Source organism: Panthera tigris, chromosome C1 (assembly GCF_018350195.1).
Source record: "Panthera tigris isolate Pti1 chromosome C1, P.tigris_Pti1_mat1.1, whole genome shotgun sequence".
NCBI classification, from domain to species: Eukaryota; Metazoa; Chordata; class Mammalia; order Carnivora; family Felidae; genus Panthera; species Panthera tigris.
In genome coordinates, this window is record NC_056667.1 from 190,249,296 (window position 1) to 190,275,889 (window position 26,594).

Below are 26,594 nucleotides of genomic sequence, written 5' to 3' on the forward strand. Positions count from 1 at the left end.
GCACTGATTTACCTACCTGAAAACACACATAGTGTACAGCCTCATGGGATTGCCTTGATTCTTTGTCCCCTTAACAACTGGGCCCAGGACGCAAAGAAAATAACCTTTATTATGCCTTTACCTTAACATTCTATTAGAATATATTTATGGATTTTTCTCCTTGGTTTCTAGATCAATGCAAAATGAGAGACTTCTTACGAATACTGCGTCACCTACCGTGTCACCTACTGCGTCATCCTCTGAAGTGGTTCCTGTTGATGATTGTATTTCTGAAGAAATGACTGATGATGCCGCTGGTGTCAAAGGAGAGAGCTCCACCAAGGGTTTTGAACCTAGTAAAGAGTTACATTCTAGACCTAGTAAATCTCAGGAATACATACAGGGGGTTTCAGTTAGACCATCAGTTATCCAAAAACTGGAGAAGGGACAGCAGCAGCCCTTGGAGTTTGTTCATAAAATTGGGAGTGGTGTGAAAGAATTTAATCCAGTTGGTATTGGTCAAGCTACAAATAATAGACAGAGCTTAATATGTCCCTCGGTGATTTCTAGTGCTCCTGCTAGTTGTTCACCTGGAAGTTCCTATGACAGACCGGTTACAACTAAAACGACTAGGTCACCAGCAGCAGCCAGTTTGGGTCCAGTCAGAAAATGTGACCCAAACAAAGTTGACAGATACCTTGAACAGCCAGACAGGGGCTCTAGAAATTCTGTGCTATCGTCCAATCTAGAAACTTCTTCAGTTTCATATCAGAAACCTAAAGAATCAGACAGAAAATCTTTATGTACAAATTCAGATAAATTGATTATACGGGAAGATGTAAAGTCTCAGTGTAAAACTTTGTCAACTGGCGCTAAAGTCCGTGAATTTATGGGTACTGAAGGCTCTTTAAAATCTGAATCTCTTTCCAAATTGGCTGTAAACCAAGCAATCAATGTGAATAAAACTGGTATGCCTTCTAATAAAGGACTCTTTGAAGATGCTGCTGCAAAGCACCGTGAGAAATTCTTTTCGGGTATGGATCAGACCCAAGAGGAAAAGCATTTGGTTTTTAATAAGTCAGCCTTTTTGGAACAGAAGAGATCAGTGATTTCTGAAACAAAGTTTGCTCGTGGCTGTCTTCAGTCAGCGTGTAATCAGCCCGAAGAGGCTGCACAAGACCTTTGGAAGGAAGAGCAAGTTGACCAAGAAGATAAAAACTATGAATCGAGAGCTTCTGAAATGAGTTTTGACTGCAGTTCTTTTCATTCACTGACTGACCAGTCTAAAGTGACGGCCACAGAAGTAAATATTTCAGAGGAAGTATATGCTGATCTGCAGTGTAAGAACGATAAATCTTATGTTTCTGAAATAAGTTCTGATGGTGCTGGCTCTCTTCAGTTGGCTACCAACCGGACTCAAGTAATTGTTAAAGGTGTAAGTGTTCAGAAGGCAAAGCCTATTAGCCTGGTTGATGAAAGCTATGAATCTAGTGATTCTGAGATTAATTTTGATTGTGATGCCTTACTTCAATCAGCCGATGACTACCCCCGACAGCCTGCAAAAGAAGGAAACCTTTCTAAGGAGGAACACCTTGACTTGGTTGATAAGAACTATGGGTCTAGTAGCTCCGAAATAAGTACTGATTCTGCTTTGCCTCTTCAGTCACTGGGTGACCAACTCCCAGTGGCTGTCACAGAAGCAAAACTTCAGAAGGTTCACATTGGCTTGGTTGATAAGAACTATGGATCTAGTTGTTCTGAAACAAGTACTGATAATGATGTTTCTCTTCAGTCAGTAGTTGACCATCCCCAACTGGTTGTCAAAGAAAGAAACCTAAAGGATAGACGTGTCTATCTGAAAGATAAGAGCCATACATCCAGTAGTGCTAAAGAACATCTTGATTATGTGGTCTCTCTTGACACAGTGATGGATGAATCTCAGAGGGCTGTTGAAGAAATAAGTCTTCTGGAAGAGAAGAATGAACCTGTGGATATGAACTATGATTCTCATGGTTCTGAAATGAGTTTCCACACAGATGCTCGATTAATGGCTGGCCAATCAGGAGTAATAGTTAAAAAAGTAAACCTTCGAGAAGTACCTGTTGACCTGGAGGATAAGAGTGTTAAGTCTAGCAATTCTGATCAGAGTTTTGATTCTAATGCTTCTCTTTATCAATCGGTTAGTGATCAGCGTCAAGGGGCTCTGGGTGAAATAAGCCTGAAAGAGTTAAATTTTGATATGGAAGTTAAGAGCTATGGATGCTCCAGTTCTGAGCTGACTTTTGAATCTGATCCCCCTGCTAGGTCAGGTACTGAGCAGTCTGAGATGGACATTGAAGAAATAAGAAAAAGGCACATTAATTTGGAAGATCCTTGTGGTTCAAATAGTTCTGGAATAACTTTTGATTCTGATACTGCTTCCCGCTCAGGAGGTGACCAGTCTCAAGTAGCTATTTATGTGGAGGAACCTAGTCCTCTGGAAAATAAGACTCCTAAGCTTTGTGTTTCTGAAGTAACTTTTGACTCTGGCATACCTGTTCAGTCGGGAATGAATCAACCTGGACTAGCTGTTAAAGAAGTAATCGTTCAGAAAGAAGACTATATCCACTTGGGAAGGAAGAATGTGGAACCCAGTGGTTCTGAAATAAGTCTGGATTTTTATGTCCCTCCTCATTCAGTGATTAACTCTCCTGAAATAGCTTTGGAAAAGCTAAATCTTCAAAAAGAAGAGCAGATCTACCTGGAAAGTAAGGTAAATGAACCTAGTGTTTCTGAATTAAGCTTGGATTATATTTTTCATTCAATTACTGGACATTCTAAAGATCCCCTTCAAGAAGTCAACCTTCAGAAAGAAGAGCACATGCACTTAGAAAATAAAGGTAACGGACCTGGTATTTCTGAAATCAGTTTGAAACCTGACATGTCTTTTCATTTAGTGACTGATCATCCTAACATAGCTGAACCTGACATGTCTTTTCATTTAGTGACTGATCATCCTAACATAGCTGTGAAAGAAACAAGCCATCAGAAAGAACACATAAACGTACAAGATAAGGAAAGTGAATTAAGTGTTTATGAAACAGGTTTGGATTCTGGTGTCCACCTTCATCAGTCAGTGACTCAGAAGCCTGAAATAGCTGTTAAAGAAATATGGCTTCAGAAAGAAAAGCTTGTTAAATTCAAAAGTAAAAGTGCTAAATTTAGTGGTTCTGAAACAGGTTCTGATGTACCTCATTATTTAGTGACTGAACCTCAGATAGCTGTCGAAGAAATCAGTGTTCAGAAAGAAGAACATGTTCTAGAAAAGCGTGACAAATACAGTAGCTCTGGAATAATGTTTGCTGACGTCCCTCCTCAGTCAATGACTGAAACACCTCACATCGCTGTTTTGAAGGAGGACCGTGTTGACCCGGAAGGTGAAAGTACTGGATCGAGAGGTTTTGCAATAAATGTGGATATCGGTGCCCCTCTTCATTCAGTCATTGGTCAACCTCAGCCAACCCTCTTGAAGGAAAGAAACGTTCTTCTGGAAGATAAAAACAGTGAATCTAGTCATTGTAAGGTAAGGTTTGATTATGGTGACCCTCTTCGGCCATTGACTGGGCAATTTCAGGAAGTGGTTAGGAGAACAACCCTGTGGAAGGAAGAGGATATTGGACTGCAAAATAAAGTGTTTGAAACTAGTGGTTCTAAATTAATCCATGGTTCTGGTGTTTCTCTTCAGCCCGTGGCTGATCAGCCTGAAGTGGCTGTTAAACGAGTAAACCTTGAGAATGAAGGTCATGTGAATGTGGAAGATAAGCACAGCCAATGTAGTGGTTCTGAAATGAGTTTGGATTCTGATTTCTTGGTTCAGTCCATAGTTGATCAACCTCAAATAACTATTTTGGATCAGGACCATATTGAGCTAGAAGAGAAGCACAGTCGGTCTGGTGGTTCTGAAATAAGTTTTGATTCTGAGGATCCTCTTCAGTCAGTGGCTGACCAGGTTAGAAAAACCGTTAAAGAAATAAGCCTTTGGAAGGATGAAGTTGATGTGGAAGATAAGAGGGATGAAGGTGATGTGGAAGATAAGAGGGATGAAGGTGATGTGGAAGATAAGAGGGATGAAGGTGATGTGGAAGATAAGAGGGATGAATCCAAGGGTTTTGAAATTGTGTATGATTCTGATATCCTTTTTCAGTCAGTGGCTGGCCAAACTGAAGAAGTCGTTAAGGAGATCAACCTTTGGAAGGAGCACGTTGACTTGCAAGGGAAGATTGTGGAACCTATTGGTTCTAAAATAAATTTTGATGCTAATGAACCTCTCCAGTCTGTGGCCAATGAAATTCAAGAGGCTATTACAGCAGAAATAAATCTTCTGAGGGAAGGGCATGTCTGTCTGGATGATAAGGGCTATGAACCCAACGATTCTGAAATAATTTATGTTTCAGATATCCCTCTTCAGTCAGTAGTTGAGCAGCCACACATTTTGGAAGGGGAACATGTCAACTTGGAAGATAAGAGCAATGTTTCTTGTCCCGAAATAACTTTTATTTCCGATGATCATCTGCAGTCAGTGGCTGACCAGCTTCAAAAATCTGTTAAAGAAGTAAGTCTTTGGAAGGAAGACCGTATTTACCTGGAAGATAAGAGCTATAAACTTGGTGACTTCGAAGTAAGTTACGATTCTGATGTTCCTGTTCACTTTGTGGCTGATCAGTCTCCTCTGACTGTCAAAGAAATAAACTCGCAAAAGAGGGGTCATACTGACCTAGAAAGTAAGAGCTGTGGACCTAGTGTTTCTGAAATAAAATGTGATTCTGGTGTTCATTTTCAGTTAGAAGTTGACCAGTCTCAAGTGGTGTGCAAAGAAATAGATCTTCCGAAGGAACGGCATCTTGGCATGGAAGTAAAGAGCAGTGAACCTAGTGATTCTGAAATGATGTGTGATTCTGATGTTCCTCTTGAAATAGTGGTTAACGAACTTCAGGTGTCAGTTAAAGAAGCAAATCTTCGGAAGATGCTCTTTGTGGACCTGGTGACCAGTGATAGTGATTGTGAAGTGATTGCTGAGTCTGATATCCCTTTTCAGCCAGTGATTGACTCCCCTCACATGACTGTCAAAGAAATCGATTGTATAAACACGGAAGATTTTGACCTAGGTGAGTGCTGTGACTCTTGTGATTCCGAAGTAGGATATGTTTGTGAAGCGTCTCCTCCATCAATGACAAATGAACCCAAAGAGACTTTCAAAGTAGTAAACCAGAAGAAAGACTATATTATTCTCCAAGAGGCCAGCTGTGAGTCTTATGGTTCTGAAATAAAATTTCAAATCGATCCCCCAGATAGGTCTGTGACTTACCCATTGCAAGGCTCTGATAAAGAAATGGTGACATTTGTTGACTCAGAAGCTAAGAGTTGTAGACCTCATAGTCCTAAGACACACTTTAAATGGGAAGACAATTCTGAGCCTGTGACTAGCAAACTTCAGAAAGCTGATAAAGGAAGCAACTTTTGTCACAGGAAAGACGAAAATACTGGCCGAAAAGATAAGCACTGTGAATCGAGGGGGTCTGCGGGGACTCGCAAAGCCTCTCCTGGGTCAGGAGGCCGTCAAAGGGCTGGTAAAGGAAACCCGAAGTTAAAACATGCAGATCGAGAAAGTAGGAGCTGCGAACCATGCGGTTCTGGGATGAGTTTTCAGTGTGATCGCTCTCTTCAGTCTGATAGTGGCCAGCCTCAACAAGCTGTTAGTAAAAAGGAAGGATTTAAGAAGAGGTCTGCGGACCTAAAAGGAAAAAAAGGCGATTCCCGTTCAGGCCCTGTTCTCAGGGTTGCTTCTGTAAGGAACCGGGAAAAAGCAAAGGAGGTCATAGAAGACAATCCCGATGAACCAGTTCTCGAAGCCTTGCCTCATGTCCCTCCTTCATTTGTAGGCAAGACATGGTCTCAGATAATGAGAGAAGATGACATGAAAATTAACGCTCTGGTGAAGGAATTCAAGGAAGGTCGTTTCCACTGCTACTTTGATGACGACTGTGAGACCAGGAAAGTAAAAAAAAAAAATTTGAATAAAGAAAAAAAGATTACCTGGGCTGACGTTAGTCAGGACACTGCAGCAATTCAAGTTTTTTCAGATGGTGATGATAATGCAGGTGGCATTTCAGATACTGATGACTTTTCAGTGGCCTTAGATAAACCTAGCCATCATCCTACAGCAAAGAGGCCTTATGAACAATCCTGGCGAGTGGCTTCTCGATGCCAGGCTGTAAAAGTCAGCCATGGAACTCAAACCAATCTCACAAAAGAGTCAGCGACGAAAGCAAGTGGACCAGAGGAAGTCTCGCCAACAAGGAAGCGTTTACTTTTACAGAAAGACAGACAAATGAGAAACAGAGTGCAAATTGGAACACTTGAATTTCCTGAAACATGTACTAAAGTTTTGAAGCCTTTGCAACCCAATGCCTTAGTCTATGTTATTTCTTCAAATATGAAGTTTCAGAATGGTGAATCCTTCAACTTTGCTAAAAAGTACCTTGGTGGCAGAAGTAGTCGAGATGTTAGCATACAGTACAAATACAAGCGGAGGTCCTTTGATTACTATGACCCATTGAATAAGAAAATTGTAACGAATCCTCCAGAATCTGACAGAAATAACTGGCTTCAAATTCACTTGAGCGACCTAAGCTCCAGTTCAGATGAAGATGGTCCTGCAGAAGGCTTTGATCCAACAGGCATTTTGACGCTAAGAGATGAGCTAATGGCCTATCCGGGGGCCCGTATTTCTCCCGAACGTGTGCCAAGACCGGGGACTTCGAGTGCTAGTCAAGTTCCATCGGGAAGTAATTTCCAGTCAACTCCTGTAGGCGGCGATGCTGCCAGAACCTCCCCCAAGTCAGCCACACGGAAGATACTGGAAGGTAAAAAGAAGATTCAGAGAAGGAAGATGAAAACTAGCAAGCCAGGTTTCCCCCAGAAGGCTTATAAACCAATTATTCTCCACCAAAAACCCAGAATCGCTTCCGAAAAACCGTCCATTTGGATTCGGACCAAACTAAGTGATATAATTAGGAAGTATATTTCAAAATACTCTGCTTTTTTGCGTCGCAAATATCAGTCCAGGAGCGCCTTTATTCGACTGCATCTTAAGAAAAAATGCGACGTCACTAAGTCAAAGAAGGCGAAGAAACCAGCGAAAATGCCTTTGGGCTCACCGGCTCCCTCGGGGCCGCCGGGGCCACCGGGGCCACCGGTTCCCTCGGGGCCGCCGGGGCCGTCGGTTCCCCCGGTTCCCTCGGGGCCGCCGGTTCCCTCGGTTCCTTCGGGGCCGCCGGTTCCGTCCGTGGCGGCTGCCGAGGGGCAGTTGGGAGCAGTCCCTAGCTGTTCTCTCAAGCCACCTGTGCAGAACTCTTGGCCCGCTGCAGGAAGAAAGCGGAATGGTACTAAAAAACGCCCTAGGAAGAGAAGAAGAAAGCCTTTTAGACCTGTTAAAATATATGCTTTGAGAAGCTTATATTCTCAGGTACCGTACTCTGATAGGATGAGGACTCGGCTGTCAGACAAATCGCCAGCTAATGAGGCCACCTAGAAGCGTTTCCGTTCAGGCTAGCTGAGGATTCGGTACTTCACTTGAAATACATTTTGTGCACATAGCTTTCCCAGCTTTGGTGGAAAAATTAACCTTCAACTATTTTGCTACAGACATTATTTTTCAGAACTTTTGTAATTCATTTAAAATTCGTGTTTAAGGTCCTTTTTTTTAAAAAAAAAAAAAAGATTCAGACACATCCTTTGTCCATTTGCTGTAGAAGAGCTTCATTTTAATTTATATCCATAATTTAGCAGAGGATACATTTTTTCTCCTTCAAATCCTGTCCCTCTTATTTATTTTTTATGGTTGTATCTCATGTCAGCAGGTTATCATATTGCAAAAATGAATGTGGCAAACATTAAATGCTATCTTATTTTTACTTTTTAAAAATTGGAACAAATGAACATGTACTTACATTCTGTGTGTTTCAGAGTGGCATTGTCAATACCGTATTCTAACTGGATAATTAAGGAGAAACTATAATTATCTCAACTTTTGAATGGAGCTGATTTAAATAATCAGAAACAAAATATAATTTATCTTTTAAAGCATTCAAGAAAATGAGATTCCATGATCTTTAATCGAGTTTTTAAAAACTGCCTAGTGATTTTATATACATAAACAGAAACTCCTCCTGCTTCATTTAAATTGGATCTGCAAGTCTCTAACTTTCCTTATTTGGACACACGCACATATACAATGTCTGTAGGCTTTTCTTTAGCATTATTAGATCTTAATGGGAAAATGATCTTGCCAGTGTAATCAATGGTTTCGACCACCTTTATTCCCCTCCACCTGAAGTGTTGGTGGCTTATTATGAAAATCTGGGTTATCTTATGGCCTTACCTCTTCAAAATATTTCAGCCACTACCATATCTTTTTTTGTAACAGCTTGAACTGAAATTATTGGTTTGGTAATTTGGGCAGACCATTAAGTGTCATTAACAAACTATTTGTAATCTTACTATTTCAAAAGATCTAGTGAAACTGATGACCTACACGGAGGCCAATTTTTCAAGGGAAAAACTACCTATTTGTACATTAGTTTGACTTTCCTTAAACTTGCTATCTGATTTTAATAGTTCAAACAAAAGGTGTTAAGCAGTTTGGGTCTGAGATACTCAGAATATGTTTCGATCCTTTATTCAGAGACACTGGTCCAGTTGGTACAGATGCATCCAATTATCCTATTAAGACAAGGATCCTGGATCCTATTCTATCATTAATGTTAAAGGAAACACGAATTTCAACTATATTGTACAAACCATATTTAATTGAAACTAGATCAGTGTACCATGATTTCAGAGATAAAAATGTGTTACTTTAGAATTAATGAAATATAGTGTAACAGTTGGTGTCTAAATGTAGTTTTATTTCAGGGGCCATTTTTAACCTGTGGGTATGTTATGATGGTGTTCTGTTGTAATTTCTTTACTTCTAAATTTAAAACAGTTATTCTGTTGAAAAAAAAAATGGACAAATGTTTATATTTTTAGTTGCAAAGCAACTTCAACCCTGCTTCCTATACAAACCTATTTTAATTCCCTTTCTTAAGACAACATTATGGGCCACTAGTTTAAAATAATCTTCCAATTTTCGTTTGGAAAGCAAACTGTCCTACTGATTAGGAAGTAAACAAGCAGCTAATACGTAAAAATATTCTATTTGTGGGTCTTGGTGTCTTTTTCTCCTATAGCTTAGACGCGGTAGTTTCCTTAAGTACTACTAGTAGGCATTCTGGATGCTTTTTGCTTAAGTTAAAAAGCAAGAGATCACATGGAAATGATGTACTCCATAACTGTGAGGTGTCATATCTATTGTGATTACATCATGCAGAGCGGACAGTTCTCACAATTCAAATGATCAAAAGCAGTTAAAAAATTTTACTACTTTTTTCACATTGGAAACTCTTCTAAATACCGTTTTTTTGAGAGAAAAAAGGTTTATATTTAAAATTTATACTACTAAAAATATCAAAGTATAATACAGTCCTGATTATTTTTTTTAACATTTTGGAAATATTTCTAAGTTCCTGTAATCATTGTTTTAGACAAGTTTGAAAAGTTGAAACTGTAAAAATTATAATTTAAATTAAATTAGAAATGAATTACTTTCAGAATTTGGTAGGATGTAAGATGTGCCCCTTTGTCAAAATATTTTTGCTTAATTTGCAGATTAGATGAAACAGTTGGATGTTTTTTGTGTATTCAAGAATGCATTAAATTCTTTTAATAGTAAAAAATTAAATTATAACCACAGTGAATATTTTATTATTCTTGTCCTTGTTCAGTATCTTGCATAGATTTTTATTACAATTGTCCCAAGTTATACAGTATGTGGACAATATTGTGTGAAGTGTGTTTTGCATTTGTGCATTTAAATTATTTGTGTAATTAGGGCTCTGAGTGACACTTTTTGGTAAAGAGAAACTATATTTAAATATTCAAGCAAGTATATATTTCCATGTAAAGCTAATGTGAAGACTAATGTATTTTTTATAATGCAGTTTAAAGAGTAAATTTGTTTTCAAAGTTATCAAGATAAAATTTATCAAATATTGAAATTTGTCTCTACTTTCTCCTCATGTTAGGAAGTTTTTCTGGGAATACTTAAGGAATCAGAGAGTAACAAAAACAAGTTCATTTTATAAATGGTCTTAGAGATGATAAATAAGAGAATATAAATGTTGATGCTGGTGAGGAAATAGTTTAACCAAAGATATACAGGTATGTTCATGGAGTAGTCATTTCAAAGGATTAAAATGAAACAACTATTTATTTGACTGGTGGCATAGTGGGTTAGCAACTGTTCACTTTGTATACCTGTATTGAAAGAGTCAATGAACAGGATTAAGTTCAGGAGGCAGTGTCTAGATCATTATTTGACACCTACTGGGAAGAGAGAACCGTAGCGTCTCCAGTATCACAGCGTATATTATAAAGGACAAGAAAAACATGGACGAGCGTACGTATGTCACTGAGGTGGGGGCCTTTGGCCTCAATAGTATTGACTGCTGGGTCTTTTGGTCCCAGATCATATTGTTAAGATACAACAACAGCCTACTTTTTGTGATAAAAAATTACTAAAGTAAAAATCTGTGATGGATGTCCATATTCAATGAAGGACTTTTATGTGGAGAAATAAAATGTGGAACATACTGAAAGATCACATAATTAGGGAATTAACACATCAAAATGTCAACTTGAGAAAATGAGTGGCTGAGGAAGAGTCTCAACATTTTCTGAAACTTTATTTAGACCCCAAATATTAGGGAAATAATATAGTAAGTTTCCTTTGTTCTTAGACTTTATATGTATATTTAAAAAGTTTTCCCCAAATATTTTGAACTATTTACTTTGATTAAGAAATAGGTCTAGGGTGAATTATCATTTGTTGCTGAATCTTTAAAGTATGAACTTCTACTTTATTTACGTTGATAATTTATTATATGCATGTTGTTTTTCCTTACATGCATTTTATTTTCTAAGTTTTTAAGCTGGACGTGTGTGTGTGCGCGTGTACATCTTGAGCCCTTACAAGTGCCGGGCACTGTTCTAAGCTTTTAAACTGTATTATCTCATTTGATCTTCAAAGAGCCCTTATGAGTTAGGTACTGTGATTGTCACTAAATAGCTCTATGCCTCAATTTTGGGATTACAAATGAGTTGTTATTTAATGTAATCACATGGGGATTACAGTCAATCCCCAGTGCCAGGACACCACTAATCTACTGTCTGTATAGTTTAGCCTTTTCTGGACATTTCATATAAATGGCATCATACAATATGTGGTCTTTGTATCTGGCTTCCTTCATTTACTATAGTGTGTTTGAGGGTCATTCATGTTGTAGCATGTATCAGTATTTTGTTCTTTTTTATTGCTGAGTAGTATTTATAATTAGTTTTTAATGAAGCTGGTAACAGAATGCTGGTCTCCTGATAAATATGATAAAAGCTGTTAGGCTTGAGGCTAGCTGTTCCTTTATAACTCTCATACCTGTTACCCTCGATTACCACCCCAATTCCAAGACCAACTGGATATCTGCCTTTTTAAGTGCCCTTATCCCATACTTGAATGCTTTATACTTCCTCTGTCTTTGACTCTAACTCCCTTTACTGCCTATCTTTGCATTCTTCCCACTGTGCTTTGTGACTTCTCACTTTCAGTGTCAACACATTATCCTGTGTTCTCAGTCTTTTCGCAGTGGATTGCTTGAATGTAACCGAACTGAGAATCCCATCCAAGGTGCCCGTTATCCTACACGTGCTGTAGAGCCAGGAAATGTTGGTGATGGTACTGGTCATTCTTCTTTAAAATTCCTCTCCTATGTGATCCAGTACATACCATCGAAATCAACATGGGTATACCCCTCTTCTTCATAGACCTCACTTGGAATTTCCCGATTGTTCCAAAATGTCCTCTAGAGGTCCAGGATTTGATCCAGGATCACAGACTGTCATGACTGTTGAGTTTCCTTCTGTATGGAGCAGTTCCTCAGCCTTTCTTTGTATTTAATAACTTGACATTTTGAAGTGTGCAAACCAGTTTCTTTGTGGAATGTCCCTCGGTTTGAGTTTGTCTGGTGTTTCTTTATAGTTAATGCTTTTGTGGGGGGGGGGCAGAAATTCTGTGGACTTCTCAATGTATCATAACCGCAGCCATGTGATGTCAGTTTGAATAAAAGTGGTGATTGAAAATATCCAGTCTTTGTCTTTATCTTAGAGGAATAACTTTTTAATAATCTGAAACGGGGGCTCTCATGGTGGGTAGGTTGAGTTATTAACATATAGTTACACATTTTTTCACAACTGAACTTTGAAGCAGTTGTGACTGAAAATTTTTTTGTTGTATTTATCATCTAACTCATCATAGCTTAAGATAGTAGCTTATGTGTACACTTAAATGTTACTTAAACCCCTATTATGTGCTCGGTCCTCTCTATTGGGTGCCAAGGATCTAAGCATCAACTACACAAGCCTCTACTTGTTCACGTTTATTAGCTGATACGAGTGAAAGAATTTCAGTAGTGGTAAGTTAGTGAACCTGCGATGTAATCCTTAAACTTTCAAAAGATTGTTAAACCTGTATAGATAACACAGGACATTGCTATTTGGCATGGAAAACTTCCTCAACTTTCTGCACAGAGACCATTTGCAAAGCATTTCTCATCGTTCTCTGGAAGGATTGCTTTCCTGTGTTTGCATTATTACGAATAGTCTCTCCTGTGTTGGTTTGATCCATCAAGATGAATTGTTTCTATATAGACTCTCTTAGATAGTTGTCTTATCAGGGCACAGAAAAGACTTCTTAAGGATGAGTATACATATATACATTAGATACTTGAGTTATCATCAGCTCTTTTGAACTGGATAAATAGAGGGTTTATTAATTTTTTTGGAGAGTTGTAATTAGGGTCACAGGTAATAAATGATATTATGTTGTCCATTGAGCTGAAACTAGTTTACTAGGTGAATGCCCACTTGAAAATATGCTTATTGTCTACCATGATTATTTCACTGTACCAAATGGTGGTCGCCTAGTAACTGGTTCTTACTACAGTCTGACACAGTGACCTTCTTACCTCTAGGATATGTTTAGGTGAGTATTTGAAGTAGCACTGATGGCTCTATAGAGTCAGAGAAACCTCTTGACCCTTAGAAGTGATCATCTTTGCGTTTTCATACTGGGTGTACTACTTGACATTTATAACCCAGCACAGCTACAAGGTTCTTTTTCTTCCTACAGAGAAAGCATCTCGAGCGGAATATAAAAAGTTGCATGACAAAGCGTGACAATCTTTTGAGAACAAATAGTAACCCCATATTGCCCAGCATAATCAGTGGCAACGGCCAGGTAGCATTTGGAGCTAGGACATTTCTTCTACTGTGCTGGATGATCATGTGAAGAGGCAGAAGGTGAGGCAGAATAAAAGTGGCAGAATGAAAACAAAGCTAAATTTTAGTATTCCCCATAATGGGGTGGCCCCTTTATTTTTATTTTTTTTTCTTCAATATTGGTAATTTATTTTTTTATTGTTTTTTAAATATATGAAATTTATTGTCAAATTGGTTTCCATACAACACCCAGTGCTCATCCCAACAGGTGTGGGGGGTGTCCCCTTTAAAAGTTGATGAAAGCTGGGCTAGTTAAAAAATTTGTTTTAACGTTTATTCATTTTTGAGACACAGAGATGAGCATGAGTGGGGGAGGGGCAGAGAGAGAGAAGGAGACATAGAATCCGAAGCAGGCTCCAGGCTCTGAGCTGTCAGCACAGAGCCTGATGTGGGGCTTGAACCCACCAGCCGTGAGATCTTGACCTGAGCCGAAGTTGGACGCTTAACTGACTGAGCCACCTAGACGCCGTTGGGCCGTTTTTAATGTGTTTGAATCACCTGATTAAATGACTTAACGCTTAAAACATTTTTAAATTTTATTTTTATTATGTTTTATATACCAGTTTTACTGAAATAGAATTCTTATACCATAGAAATTACCCATTTAGAGTGCAATTCAATGGTTTTTAGTATATTCACAGAGTTGTGTAGCTATCACCACAATTTTTTATTTGGTTAGTTTTGAGAGAGTGTGTGCGCATGTGTGGGGGAGGAGCGGAAAGGGAGGGGGTACAGAGGATCTGAAGCGGGCTCTGTGCTGACACCAGAGAGCCCGATATGGGGGCTCGAACTCACGAATTGGGAGATCACAACCTGAGCCGAAGTCAGACACTTAACCGACTGAGCTACCCGGGTGTTACATCACAATCTATTTTAGAACATTTTCATCAATGAAATCCATGCACACTAGCAGTCATTAATTTGCATTTGACACTAAAAAGAAGCCCCATGCCAGCTAACAGTTGCCCTCCACTCCCTCAGCCTCCCTTGATCCCAGTCCCTGGCAGTCACTAATCTACTTTCTGACTCTGGATTTGCCTATTCTGGGCTTTTTCTTTTCTTTTCTTCCTTCCTTCCTTCCTTCCTTCCTTCCTTCCTTCCTTCCTTCCTTCCTTCCTTCCTTCCTCTTTCTTTCTTTCTTTCTTTCTTTCTTTCTTTCTTTCTTTCTTTCTCTCTCTTTCTTTCAGAGACAAAGAGAGGGTGCAAGTGAGTGAGGGGGAGGGAGAGAGGGAGAGAGAGAGAATCCCATGAGGGGCAGAGGGAGAGAGAGGGGGAGAGAGAGAGAAGCGGTCCCAACCTGAAGTGGGACCACCCGATGCAGGACTTGAAGTCACAAACCGTGAGATCATGACCTGAGCCTAAGTCAGATGCTTAACCAACTGAGCCACCCAGGTGTCTTATTCTGGCCATTTTATACAAATAGACTCATATAATGTGTGGCCTATTGTGACTGGCTTCTTTCATTTAGCATAATGTTGTCAAGGTTCATCTGTGTTGTAGCAGGAATTGGTACTTCATTTCTTTTTATTGCCAAGTAACATCCCATTGAATGGATACGTCACATTTAATTTATCCACTCACTAGTTGATGGATGGAGACCCATCAACATGGGTCTCTACCCTGATTCTTCATGATAGCTTTGGTGTTACCTTCTCCAGGGGGTCTTTCCTGGCTCGCCTCTGTCACATAATTGTGAACAGATCTTTTCTTAGTCTAACACTCAAATATAATGCTGTGAGGGCAGGAATGTGCCTTTCATTTCTGCATTCCTGCAACTTGGCAACTGGCTCACCTGTCCTGTCCCTTCTGGGCAATTTTTGCATATCTGTATATCATCTATATTGTTGTTTATATTGAGAGATTTATAAAATAAGGGAGAAAGCAAGAATAGTTAATAAACATCCATGTTGCTTCCATCTAGATTACTAACAAAGTGCTAGATTTCCTTCAAGTCACTTTCTCTTTTTTTAAAAAAAGGAATTGAAACTTAAATTTTAATACTTTTTGTTTCCTTTGATCATCAATTTTAGCCATATCCCTTCCTCTCTTCCTTTGCCCTGAGGGAGAAATTTTTTTATTTTTTATTAAAAATTTATTAGTAAATATATATATTTTTTTATTTTAGAGAGGGAGAACACGTGAGCAGAACCGGGTGCAGAGGGGCAGAGGGAGAGAGAGAGAGAGAGAGAGAGAGAGAGAGAGAGAGAGAGAGAGAGAATCCCAACCAGGCCCCACACAGGGCTCCATCTCATGACCCTGGGACCATGACCAGAGTCAAAATCAACAGTCAGATGCTCAACCAACTGAGCCACCCAGGAGCCCCTGGAGGGAGAAATTTTTTAAAGAAAGGTGGCAAGAATATACTAAGTGATTACAGCAGTTGACTCTCATCCGCGGTTTTGCTTTCCGCAGTTTCAGTATTCCACGCCCCCCCCCCCCCCGCCCCTTGGTCTGGGAGAGATGAGCCGCCTTCTGGCGAATCAGCAGAAGGTCAATAGTAGCCTAACTCTACTTCACCAGGCTTACGTCATTCACCATTCGGCGTCTCATCACGTAGGTGTTTTATCATCTGACAACAACAGGGAGAGTGAGTACGTTACAATATTTTATTTTTACTTTATTAAAAAATGTTTAATGTTTTATTTTTGACAGAGAGAGAGAGAGAGAGAGAGAGAGAGAGAGATAGTGAGCGTGGGGGAGGGGCAGAGAGCGAGGGAGACACAGAATCCAAAGCAGGCTCCAGGCTCGGAGCTGTCAGCACCGATATCAACGCGGGGCTCAAATCCACCAACTGTGAGATCATGACCAGACCCCAAGTCAGATGCTTAACCGACTGAGCCACCCAGGCGCCCCGCAATAAGATATTTTAAAAGAGACCACGTTCACATAACTTTTATCACAGTGTATTGTTATAATCGTTTTATTTTGTTATTAGTTACTGTTGTTAATTTCATACTGTGCCTAATTTATAAATTAAACTTTATGGTAGGTGTGTATATGTAGGAAAAAACATGGTATATACATAATTCAGTACTATCCATGGTTTTAGGCATCCATGAGAGGTCTTGGAATATATCCCCTGCAGGTAAGGGGGGGCTACTGTATTTCAAAGCAACCATCTCTGGGGCACCTGGGTGGCTCAGTCGGATGAGCGTTGGACTTCGACTTAGGTTTGTGAGTTTGAGCCCCACATTGGGCTCGCTGCTGTCAGGGCGGAGCCTGCGTCAGATCCTCTGTCCCCTTCTCTCTCTGCCCCTCCCCTGCTCACGCTGTCTCTCTCAAAAATAAATAAACGTTGAAAAACAAACAAACAGAGAGGCAGACAGACAGACAAAGCAACCATCTCTGAAGTCTTTTGAACAAAGCCCACACGGAGGGCACCAGGGATGGGTCCCTGCAGGGCACTTACTCTAATTCAGAGGAACATTCCTCTATTTGGAGATAATTTCTTTCAGGTAGAAAATTTATGAAGTTCCTGTGAAATGAAAGATGTCGATGAGGCTTATTTTGAAGAAAAACGGCCACTTCATTTTAGGCGTTAATCAAGGATGACTAACTTCTTTTCAGATAATGTTCATTATAACTGCTTCCAAATGATGCGGCTTAAGTTATGTAAATTTAAACTCTCAGGAATAGGTAGATTCTTTTTTCTACGTCCTTTTCAGTCACGAGGAGGCTAATTTCACCTGCCGTCGGTGAGACTATGGGCAGAAATTCCTTTTAGTTATGTGCGGGTATATTGTGGCAACAGATCTTTTATTTAGCAAGGTAAGTCCTTAAAGTGCTTTTAGTACAGATTCTGTGACTTAAATTATGCTAAGGGATAATCATGAAGCCTGATATTCTTCCTCAACCCCTGTCCAATGGAAAAGCGGATTTAGTCTTCCATATGTGACCTTTCTCTTGGACATAGAGAATGGTTTACACTATATAGTACTTAGGGCTCAGTATTCATGCCAAAGTAATTTTCTTTTCCTTCTGAACCACAGTAAAACTGTGTGGAAATTGTTCAGGAGATATGTGCTTGAGGTGCAAGGGCACGATGCACACTGGAGGCACTGAGAGCTCATCTTGGGCATGGGAAGAGGGACGAGAGTCCACACTGCCTGTGAATCACCCCAGCCTTTGAATGACCCTGTAGTCAGGGAGAATAACACAGTAGGCTTGGCATCATCTTTGTCCCCTCACCTCGTTCTTGGCCACCGCATCCTAACACAAAGTTGCATTAAATATTTACTTACAGTTTCTCCCACATTGATCATCTCCACTCCTGTGGCCACCAACCTAGTCTTGAACTTCTTCGTCTTACGCCTAATTTATTCTAATGGAGGCCGGGGCCTCTGGAGTGATGGAGTGAAGACCTCTGCAAATCTTCCCTTCCATAAGAACAATGAAAATACTGAGAAAGTTTGTCAAAATCAGCCTTTCAGAACTCTGCAAATTAAGCAAAAATCTTTCAATAAGATGCGGAATGTTTAGTCAGGAAGAAAAACTGCTGCATGTCCAGAGGAACAGTGGGTTGTGGCATTTTCACCTGTTCTGCTCCCATTACCCTTTCCCCAGCTCCACTGTAGTTGTGTAAACCAGCAGCCTTACAGCTATCGGAGGGGGCAGACTGTGTCTTGAGATCCTCAAAAAGTCCTAGCTCCAGAACATTAACCCTATTTGACCTGTCTTGCAGCTCCCTGGAAAAACCCTTTGAGGGGAGTTGCTTTGTAGTCCTGGTTTTTTTTTTTTTTTTTGGTCCAGAAAAGCTCCTTCCTCAGGGCCCTTGTTGCAAACAACCAGTGGCAATTGTTTAACATCGCAGCTGTGATACCAATTGGGGCAAACAAGAGTCTGGCCAAAACTTAAAAGGCAGATCTGGGGAACAAGGTGTCCATTTGAAAAGCTCTGATACATTCCCGGGGCTCTAAAAGGTCCTACAAACGTGCAAGTCTGTGGGCATGCCTGGAAAAGACCCGTGAGGGCCCCCACCTCTGGCTGGCTGGAGGCCCTGGGCAAGCAGAAAGTGACGCATAAGGCGGAATTAGAAACCGCCTGAGTGTGGAGGTCATGCCCCAACATACCTACATACAGAGCTTCTCACGAAAGGTTGCAATTCTTATTGCTTCAAGGCATTTAAGGAAACCTCTGACCAATCATTAACTGACCATTAAAGCTAATTGATCAGAGAATTCAGTGGCTGCACACTATAGGGAACAAAGAATTTATAGAAGTGGTCTCTTCAGAAAGGTCACTAAAGTAAACAGCAGCGGCAACAAGAATAAAACTGCAATACGGACAGATGCTAAGGGTGGGGGAAATCTGATTTCCAGAGTTGACACATTATATTATCTAAAATGTCTTCCTCCCTCCCTCCCTCCCTTCCTCCCTCCCTCCCTCCCTCCCTTCCTTCCTTCCTTCCTTCCTTCCTTCCTTCCTTCCTTCCTTTTTCTTCCTTCCTCTCTCCCTTCCTTCCTTCCTTTCTTTCTTTCTTTCTTTTTCTTTCTTTCTTTCTTTCTTTCTTTCTTTCTTTCTTTCTTTCTTTCTTTCTTCTTTCTCTTTCTTTTCTTTTCTTTCTTTCTCTTTCTTTCTTTCTTTCTTTCTTTCTTTCTTTCTTTCTTTCTTTCTTTCTTTCTTTCTTTCTTCTTTCACCTCGACATCCAACACGGGGTTCAAACTCATGGCCCCAGGAGCAAGACTTGCATATACCTCTGACTGAGCCAGCCAAGAGCCCCTAAAATATCCACTTTTCAATAAAAAATTTTAAATAGTTGCAAAGAAACAGGAAAGCATGGCTTATGCACAGGAAAACAACCACTCTTTGAAGCTATTTTTGAGGGATCTGAATTTTGGACTTAGATTTATAAGTATAGAAATTAATATTTATAAATATTAATATAAATACGTAAATGTAAATAACTAAAGAAAACCATATCTAAAGAATTAAAGTGTGAGAACAATGCTTCACCAAATAGAGAGTATCAATAAAGAGCAATTAGAAAAATCAAAATATTTTTCTATAAAAAATGTAAACATCATGCCCTCCTTACTAGGGAGGCTCCTACAAGATGTAATAGTTATCATGTACATTACATTTTTGTGTCTCTCAATAGGCCTGGTGTAATACATAGCTTTCTGCTTAGCACTTAGCCTGCATAATTTGTGAATATATATTTATTTGTGTGCCTGTCTTCCCACTAGCTTAGAGACTTCATGAAAATGGAACCTTATCTACTTTATTCTCTAGTATCTATCCAGTATCTGATTTAATATCTGGCTGATGGTAAGTTTTTAAAAAGTATATGTTAAATAAATAAATTACAAGCAAACTTATGAATGAAAGGAACTATCCTTTGATGAACATCTGCTACATATTATATGCACTGTGCTAGATTTCTACATCTATTATCTAAATCAGTCTTCACAACCCCTCTAGCATGGGTATCATTATCTCTATAATCCAGACTAATTTCCTTATCTTGGAGGTGGTAAAGACCATTAGCAAAATTGGTTTGGTTAGCATACCGTGTGTAGGCTAGCAATCGGATGATCTTAAAGCCAGGAAATTCTGGGCCTCCCTGGTTCTCCCTACTGAGTATTATTGGTTGGGTATTTGGTTTCCTCCAACCCTTTGCAAATAAGCATCCACAGAACTCCAGATGTTTACTTGAGTCTTTACAAAAGATTCACAATGACAGAATTTACGTGGGGCCTGTTGAGGAAGGATGCCACATGGCACTCCGGCAGTCTTACACATACCCATATAGGTCCTGTCTGCAAAATCTGAGCTACAACTAATCTGAGTCTTGGCAGAATGCCTTATTACTCTCCCAGAACATGAGGAAGGGAGGTCTGTGACCGAGCTGGCCTGCGGCAATCACCCTTGAGTTCCTCATTGCCTTAAGGGGTACTGGTGAGGTGTGAAGTTTTCTGCCATGCCCCTTTGGAATATACCTGCAGACTGTACAATAACCTAGCTGCAGTCTAGAATTAGCTCTGCAGCACTGGGACATCCCATGATGTGTGTTGCAATCTTCTGGTCCTTATTATTTTGGGGTCATCCTCTTTGTTGTTTGGGACAAGGACGACAGGGAGGTGGAGTTTCGGCTATTTTTTTTTTTTTTTTTTTTTGCTGTCTGTGTAAGTTATAAACTACTTAACTCTAAAAAGGGCTAGTGTGGGGTGCCTGGGTGGCTCAGTTGGTCCAGCTTCCGGCTCTTGGTTTAGGCTCAGGTCACAATCTGGAAGTTCATAAATTAGAGCCCCACATCAGGCTCTGCACTGACAATGCAGAGCCTGCTTGAAATTCTCTCTCTCTCTCTCTCTCTCTCTCTCAAAATAAATAAATAAATAATAAAAAATAAAAAAATAAATAAAAAGGGCTAGTGTGTTTTTACCAGTTGAATCTGTCACCTGGTCTTGGCCTTGGCCATCTTTGCTGCTGTTTTACAGGGCCCTGATCCCAGAGTGGGAGACCTTTCAACCCAGACCTGTGGGGTGCCTCTCCCTCACCTGGCTATATCTTCCCTCCTCTGTGTAACTCAGCCATTAGGCTTTGAAGTCCATATTCTGGTTGTTTCTTCTCAATTCCTTTTAATTTTCAAGATTTTGTGGGGTGATATCGGGTCAGTTTTTTTGTTTTGTTTTCTTTTTCAATTTTGAAAGTTGAGTAGAAAAAGATCCTGAGAATGGAGAGGAGAAAATTGACTGAGACATATACACTTGGAGTGACAGCTTGCATTTTTCTTTTCTTATGACTGGCCTTGAAAAAATTATACATATGTATAAATTATATATATAATTAATAGCTTTAATTATTTATAAAACAGATATTAAAATTCAAACACCTAGCATTGGGATTCTGGAAGAGTTAGTCTCTTTTCAATTCCCACACAGATTTTGACTTTTTATTATGCAGAAGAGAGTTTTTTCCTTTCCTTCCTTGAATTTCATTAAAAAAATCCTCTCTAATAACTTGATATTGTAGATTGCTATGAGTGTGTGTGTGCGTATGTGTGTGTGTGCGTGTGTGTGGTGTATGTGTTCATGTCTGTTTTTTTAACTTAGAAATGGTAGAGGAGAGGAAAAGACCTCTTATATGAGAGAAAACTGTGATATAGAAAGGTAATACTAATTATAGTCAATCAATAAATGTTAAGGAACACTGTGCTCGTCAGGAGCTTGCCCGATGTGCCTATTCTGTATGTGTGAATCTGGAGACGGTGGTTTGGGGGCTAGTTTTCCTCTAGGATAGTTACTAGGGAGTAAAAGGCACTTTAACCTCCTTCTCAGAGTGCTATGAGGGGGAGGATTGTGCCCATTAGAAGTATTTAGTTCTAGGGGCGCCTGGGTGGCTCAGTCGGTTAAGCGTCCGACTTCAGCTCAGGTCATGATCTCGCGGTCCGTGAGTTCGAGCCCCACGTCGGGCTCTGGGCTGATGGCTCAGAGCCTGGAGCCTGTTTCACATTCTGTGTCTCCCTCTCTCTGACCCTCCCCCATTCGTGCTCTGTCTCTCTCTGTCTCAAAAATAAATAAACGTTATAAACAAAAAAAAAAGAAATATTTAGTTCTAGAACATCTCCAACTGACAACCTGAAAGTCATTTGAAAGATTTACTTACGGATATTCAAGTCAGAGATGTTGAGTGACTTTTCTTTACCAAAAAGACAAAAGTGAAAACATGACTTTAGGAAATTTAAGGTAGTAGATGAAATAAATCTACCAGTTTATTATAGAAAATGTTGAAGCTATGAATAAGGAAACTGGAAAAATTAAAATGATTCACCATCCTGTCATGCAGAAATAACACAGTTGGTATTTTGGTGTAAGTTCTTACAGATACACATTTTATGCGATGATCCTATAACTAGTACATGGAGTATTGTTTCATAACTAGCTTTCCCCTTGCCAACTAAATATACTGTGAGTACCTTTTCCTGCCATATTTTCTACAACATCCTTCTTAATGGCTGTGCAGTATTCCATTGCATGGATAGCCAAATGTTTATGTAAATGATTCTAGGTTGTCATATATTAGGTTGTTTTCAGTTTCTTTTTGCAAGTATAAAAACCCTGCCACTAATATTCCTATGAATAAAGCTTTTTGAATATTCATGATAATTTACTTGGGATAAATTCTTTGAGATGTGGGCATTTCTTTTTCTAATATAGAACAAATTGGTTTTATAATTAGTTTTTCTATCAAAAAATGCATTGGAGGTTTTACATATGGCTCTCTCTTATATTAGTCTGTAATAAAAAGCTGAGACTAATGTTTGGCTGTCATATTGTAAAAGGCAATTTCATTGAAGAAAAAACCCAATGTACCATAGATACATATTTTTCTAGTGGTCACGTTTTTTTTTCTTGTCTGTCTGCCCCCTTAGAATGTAAGTTCCGTGAAGAGGAGGACTTTTTTCCTGGTTTATTACTGTATTTCTAGTGCTTGTATCTAGCACAGAGTAGGTACTAAACAAATAGTTGTTGAATGAATAGGTTAAGGACTCAGGGCTTTTTATAGGGACTCTAGCTAACAATACAAGTTGAGGTCATTAATGAATGCTTGAACTGCATGGTGTTACGCAGAGGCCCATCGGTCAGGTAGTGGTGAGGCAGGAAATGGAAGTTAATTTTACTGTATTGATGGGTAAGAAAAATGTGATTATCATATGTGTCAGTTCAGGTCCTCCAGGAAGAAACACTGGGATAGAGTCACAAATGCAAGAGCCTTACTGTGAAACAGGACTGTCAGGTAAAAATGCCTGTGAAATACGAAGACTGAGGAATCAAGAGTAGGCACAAAAAGTCTTCAGATACAGTGTATGTCTGGTACCTCTGAAAGGAGAGGGGGAAAGAAAGACGGTTAGGTGGAAAGAGCCCCAGACTGTGGTGCAGGTGGATAAAGTCTCGGCTTCCATCCCCCACTCCCAAAGGGAGCTCCAGTATAAAGATGACCCAGAGAAGAGTTCCCACACTGTGCAGCCAATGGCTCAGTGGCTGGGAGCCGTCAGGGAGGCTCATGGGCTCAGCTCATTTAATGGATCCTGGAGGTGCTTCACATAGGGGCTGGCAGCTAACGGAACTTCTGGCTGCTGACCAGCAAGCTCTTCCTAAAGGGAGATCCAAGAGATGCACCTCCATGGTTACCATGGTCCTCTACTGAGCCATGTAGGTCTACTTCTCCAGACACACTCGGGGAGCTGCTTCTCCAGGGTTTGTTGCAGCGTATTGCTTTTAAGCTTGTGCCTTAGTCAGCCATTTCACTGCTGCAGCAGGTTGGTTGCTTTTTGGATAATATTGTATATGATGTAGCCATTGGATCTCATGGTCATGAGCCCACCAGTGTACTTCCTTTGCCGAGCAGTAGTTTGGATGCTATGTTGTCATTGATTTCATGTGATTTCATGGCTGCAGATTAGTCACACTAAGCCTTCATAACATGGTTTTGGCAGGAGAGGTATAGGCAGGAAAGACAACCTCTTACGTGAAGTATCTTTTCCTGAGAGAGTGAATCACATTGGCCCTTCTCGGACGTAAGGGATCCAAACTAGTCAACTTGCCACCAGGTGGCTAGTTGGTCCTCTCAAGAAATAGTGCTGTATCACGGGTTCGTATTGGTCTCTATTATTGGAGGTTAGACATTCAGAGGTTATAGTACCTAAATCAGCCTTGGTAAGTAAAAGTCCATGCTGTTGGACCCCTTCTCTGACATGGTGGTTACTCTATATGTATGTCCATCTTTCCAGCTCTCCAGTAACCGATGATGAAGGCTGGCTAATATCAATTGGCTTATCCATTTTATCAGCATAGTTGTTTATTACCTCTTGTATGGTGGATGTTTTCTGATAAATGTTAAAATCTTTACACTTTGTGCCCCTTCTCATATATCCATCCACTTGCCTCTACTCCAGAACTCCTTGCTCCAGTCTTCCAGAATTTTTCTTCTAGGCCCTTGACCAGCCTACCACGCCATTCACTACTGTCCCTGATTCTATATATGCATTCTTACCTTGGACCATTTCTCCTTCTACACAAGGTGAATGATCAGGTGTACAGTTGAAGCTCCAGCCATTTTAAAGGTTTTTTTTTTTCACCACTGTCTTTAAAAGTCACCCTTAAATGAGGACTGTAATGCAGCCTCCATTTATTTTCAGCTTTCACCTATATTCAGAGCCAATCCATTAAAAAAAATTTTTTTTAATATTTATTTATTTTTGAGAGACAGAGAGAGACAGAGCATGAGCAGGGGAGGGGCAGAGAGAGAGGGAGATACAGAATCGGAAGTAGGCTCCAGGCTCCAAGCTGTCAGCACAGAGCCCGACGCGGGGCTCGAACTCACAGACCACGAGATCATGACCTGAGGCGAAGTCGGATGCTTAACCGACTGAGCCACCCAGGCACCCCTAGAGCTAATCCATTTTTAAACCAAGTGCAGGCTCCCCCATTTTGTTTCGGCTGGTCATGTGAGGCCCTCCATATGACCAGGAGGCATGAAGGTGCATTGGTACAACCAGGGAAGGGAAATGGGAGTCTGGACTACTTCCTCGTGCAGCTTACACACACTCTGGCCCTGCTTGAGCTTGACCCCTGTTTTACCTTTTCCATCTTAAAGAGGCTTTGGCTGGGCAGTTGTGTGTGTCGCTACCTGGCCTCTACTATTTCAGGGACTCATTATCACCATCACTATTAAGGAGCTGCTCTCTGTGACTGCCTGTCCCACAGTTAGCACTAATCTGTAGAAGAGGACCACCATGGAATTTTTTAGTGACGTCAGTGCCCCTCTCCCCACGGCATTTCTGATGGCCTTTGGTTCTCCTGTGGAATATATTCCTCTGATTGGTCTTTGGGCCCCGCATAATATATGCCTCCCAGCATGCCCAATTCCCTGAGCCTTTTAATTATTTTCTCCACTGCCTGCCATAGCAACTCATGCATTTCAAATTCACTTAGCACGGGCCATTGCTTTCTTCGGAATTTTAAAGCCACCCAAACGGTAAGTTTGTCCTATCCTTTTGGGTCCTTATCAGAGCATTAACTCTCATGTTCTGAGAGAGTGTCACTAAGGCAATAAACTCTTGCTTATATAGGAGTTGGTCAAGCACGCTCAAAATCCAACCCTATGGTGTCTACCATTACATCCTAACTAATCCTTGCAGCTCATTTAGGGTGTCATCTCTTCTTCTCTTTTTAAAAAAAATTTTTTTTAATGTTTATTTATTTTTGAGACAGAGAGAGACAGAGCATGAATGGGGGAGGGTCAGAGAGAGGGAGACACAGAATCTGAAGATCTGAGCTGTCAGCACAGAGCCCAACGTAGGGCTCAAACTCACGGACCGTGAGATCATGACCTGAGCCGAAGTCGGACACTTAACCGACTGAGCCACCCAGGTGCCCCATCTTCTTCTCTTACAGTTTCCAACATGTAACATGTACATGTTCTCTTTGTAAGCTGTCAGAGAGGTCCTTTGGCTCCCATGCTTAGTTTTCAAATGTTAACTGCCTTCAGTTTTTCATTATGTCTCCATATCCTTTTTAAAAAATTTCTTTTTAATGTTTGTTTTTGAGAGGGAGAGAGAGAGAGCGAGCACGAGCAAAGCATGAGCAGTGGAGGGGCAGAGAGAGAGAGAGAGAGAGAAAGAGAGAGGGAGACATGGAATCCAAAGCAGGCTTTGAGCTGTCAGCACAGAGCCCGACGCAAGGCTCAAATTCATGAACCGTGAGATCATGACCTGAGCCGAAGGTAGACACTTAACCGACTGAGCCACTCAGGTGACCCTCTCTTTATATCCCTTAATAATAACCAGCCAATTCTATTGTCCTTGTATGTATTGTTCACTCTCAAGCTCCTGTATTGGAGCTTGCCAGAGAAGTCTCCACCAGAACCCTTTCCTGAGTCACAAATATCAAAAGGAGAGAAGATAGGAATAGGCAGGTCAGGAGAGAAAGGAGGAAGACAGATTAATTGAGAAGAGCTAAATCTCAGTCAAGTCTAAGAAGACCTCTGGCGTAAAGACTGCTGGTAGAGAAGTTCTATGTTGTGCAGATTACCAGCCCGTTGTACACCTGTCACACTCAGTTATTGGCTTGGGGCTGCTAGGGAGGGTGTGGCACATCCTGAAGGTGCCGTGGCTGGAAGTTGTGGCACTCCTTGTGCCGACTGGCAA

General features: G+C 40.5%; 2 protein-coding genes across 11 annotated transcripts in view; both read left to right on the plus strand.

Annotated features, from left to right (window-relative positions):
* ZDBF2 (zinc finger DBF-type containing 2) overlaps window positions 1-12,230 on the plus strand; it is a 31,803-nt gene extending 19,573 nt beyond the window's left edge. For all 3 annotated transcript variants that reach the window (XM_042995161.1, XM_042995162.1, XM_042995163.1), the window contains exon 6: window positions 172-12,230. In XM_042995161.1, coding sequence (XP_042851095.1) covers window positions 172-7,549 — 7,378 coding nt within the window. In that variant the 3' untranslated portion in view covers window positions 7,550-12,230. The remainder of the gene's footprint in view (window positions 1-171) is intronic.
* Window positions 12,231-15,993: 3,763 nt separating this feature from the next.
* ADAM23 (ADAM metallopeptidase domain 23) overlaps window positions 15,994-26,594 on the plus strand; it is a 318,624-nt gene continuing 308,023 nt past the window's right edge. For 6 of the 8 annotated variants that reach the window (XM_042995171.1, XM_042995173.1, XM_042995176.1 and 3 more), the window contains exons 1-2: window positions 15,995-16,037; window positions 19,633-19,714. The gene's annotated coding sequence lies outside the window, so the exon portion shown is untranslated. Of the gene's footprint in view, window positions 16,038-17,117; window positions 17,215-19,632; window positions 19,715-26,594 lie in introns of those variants that run through there. The other 2 variants (XM_042995172.1, XM_042995178.1) reach the window with 2 other exon arrangements.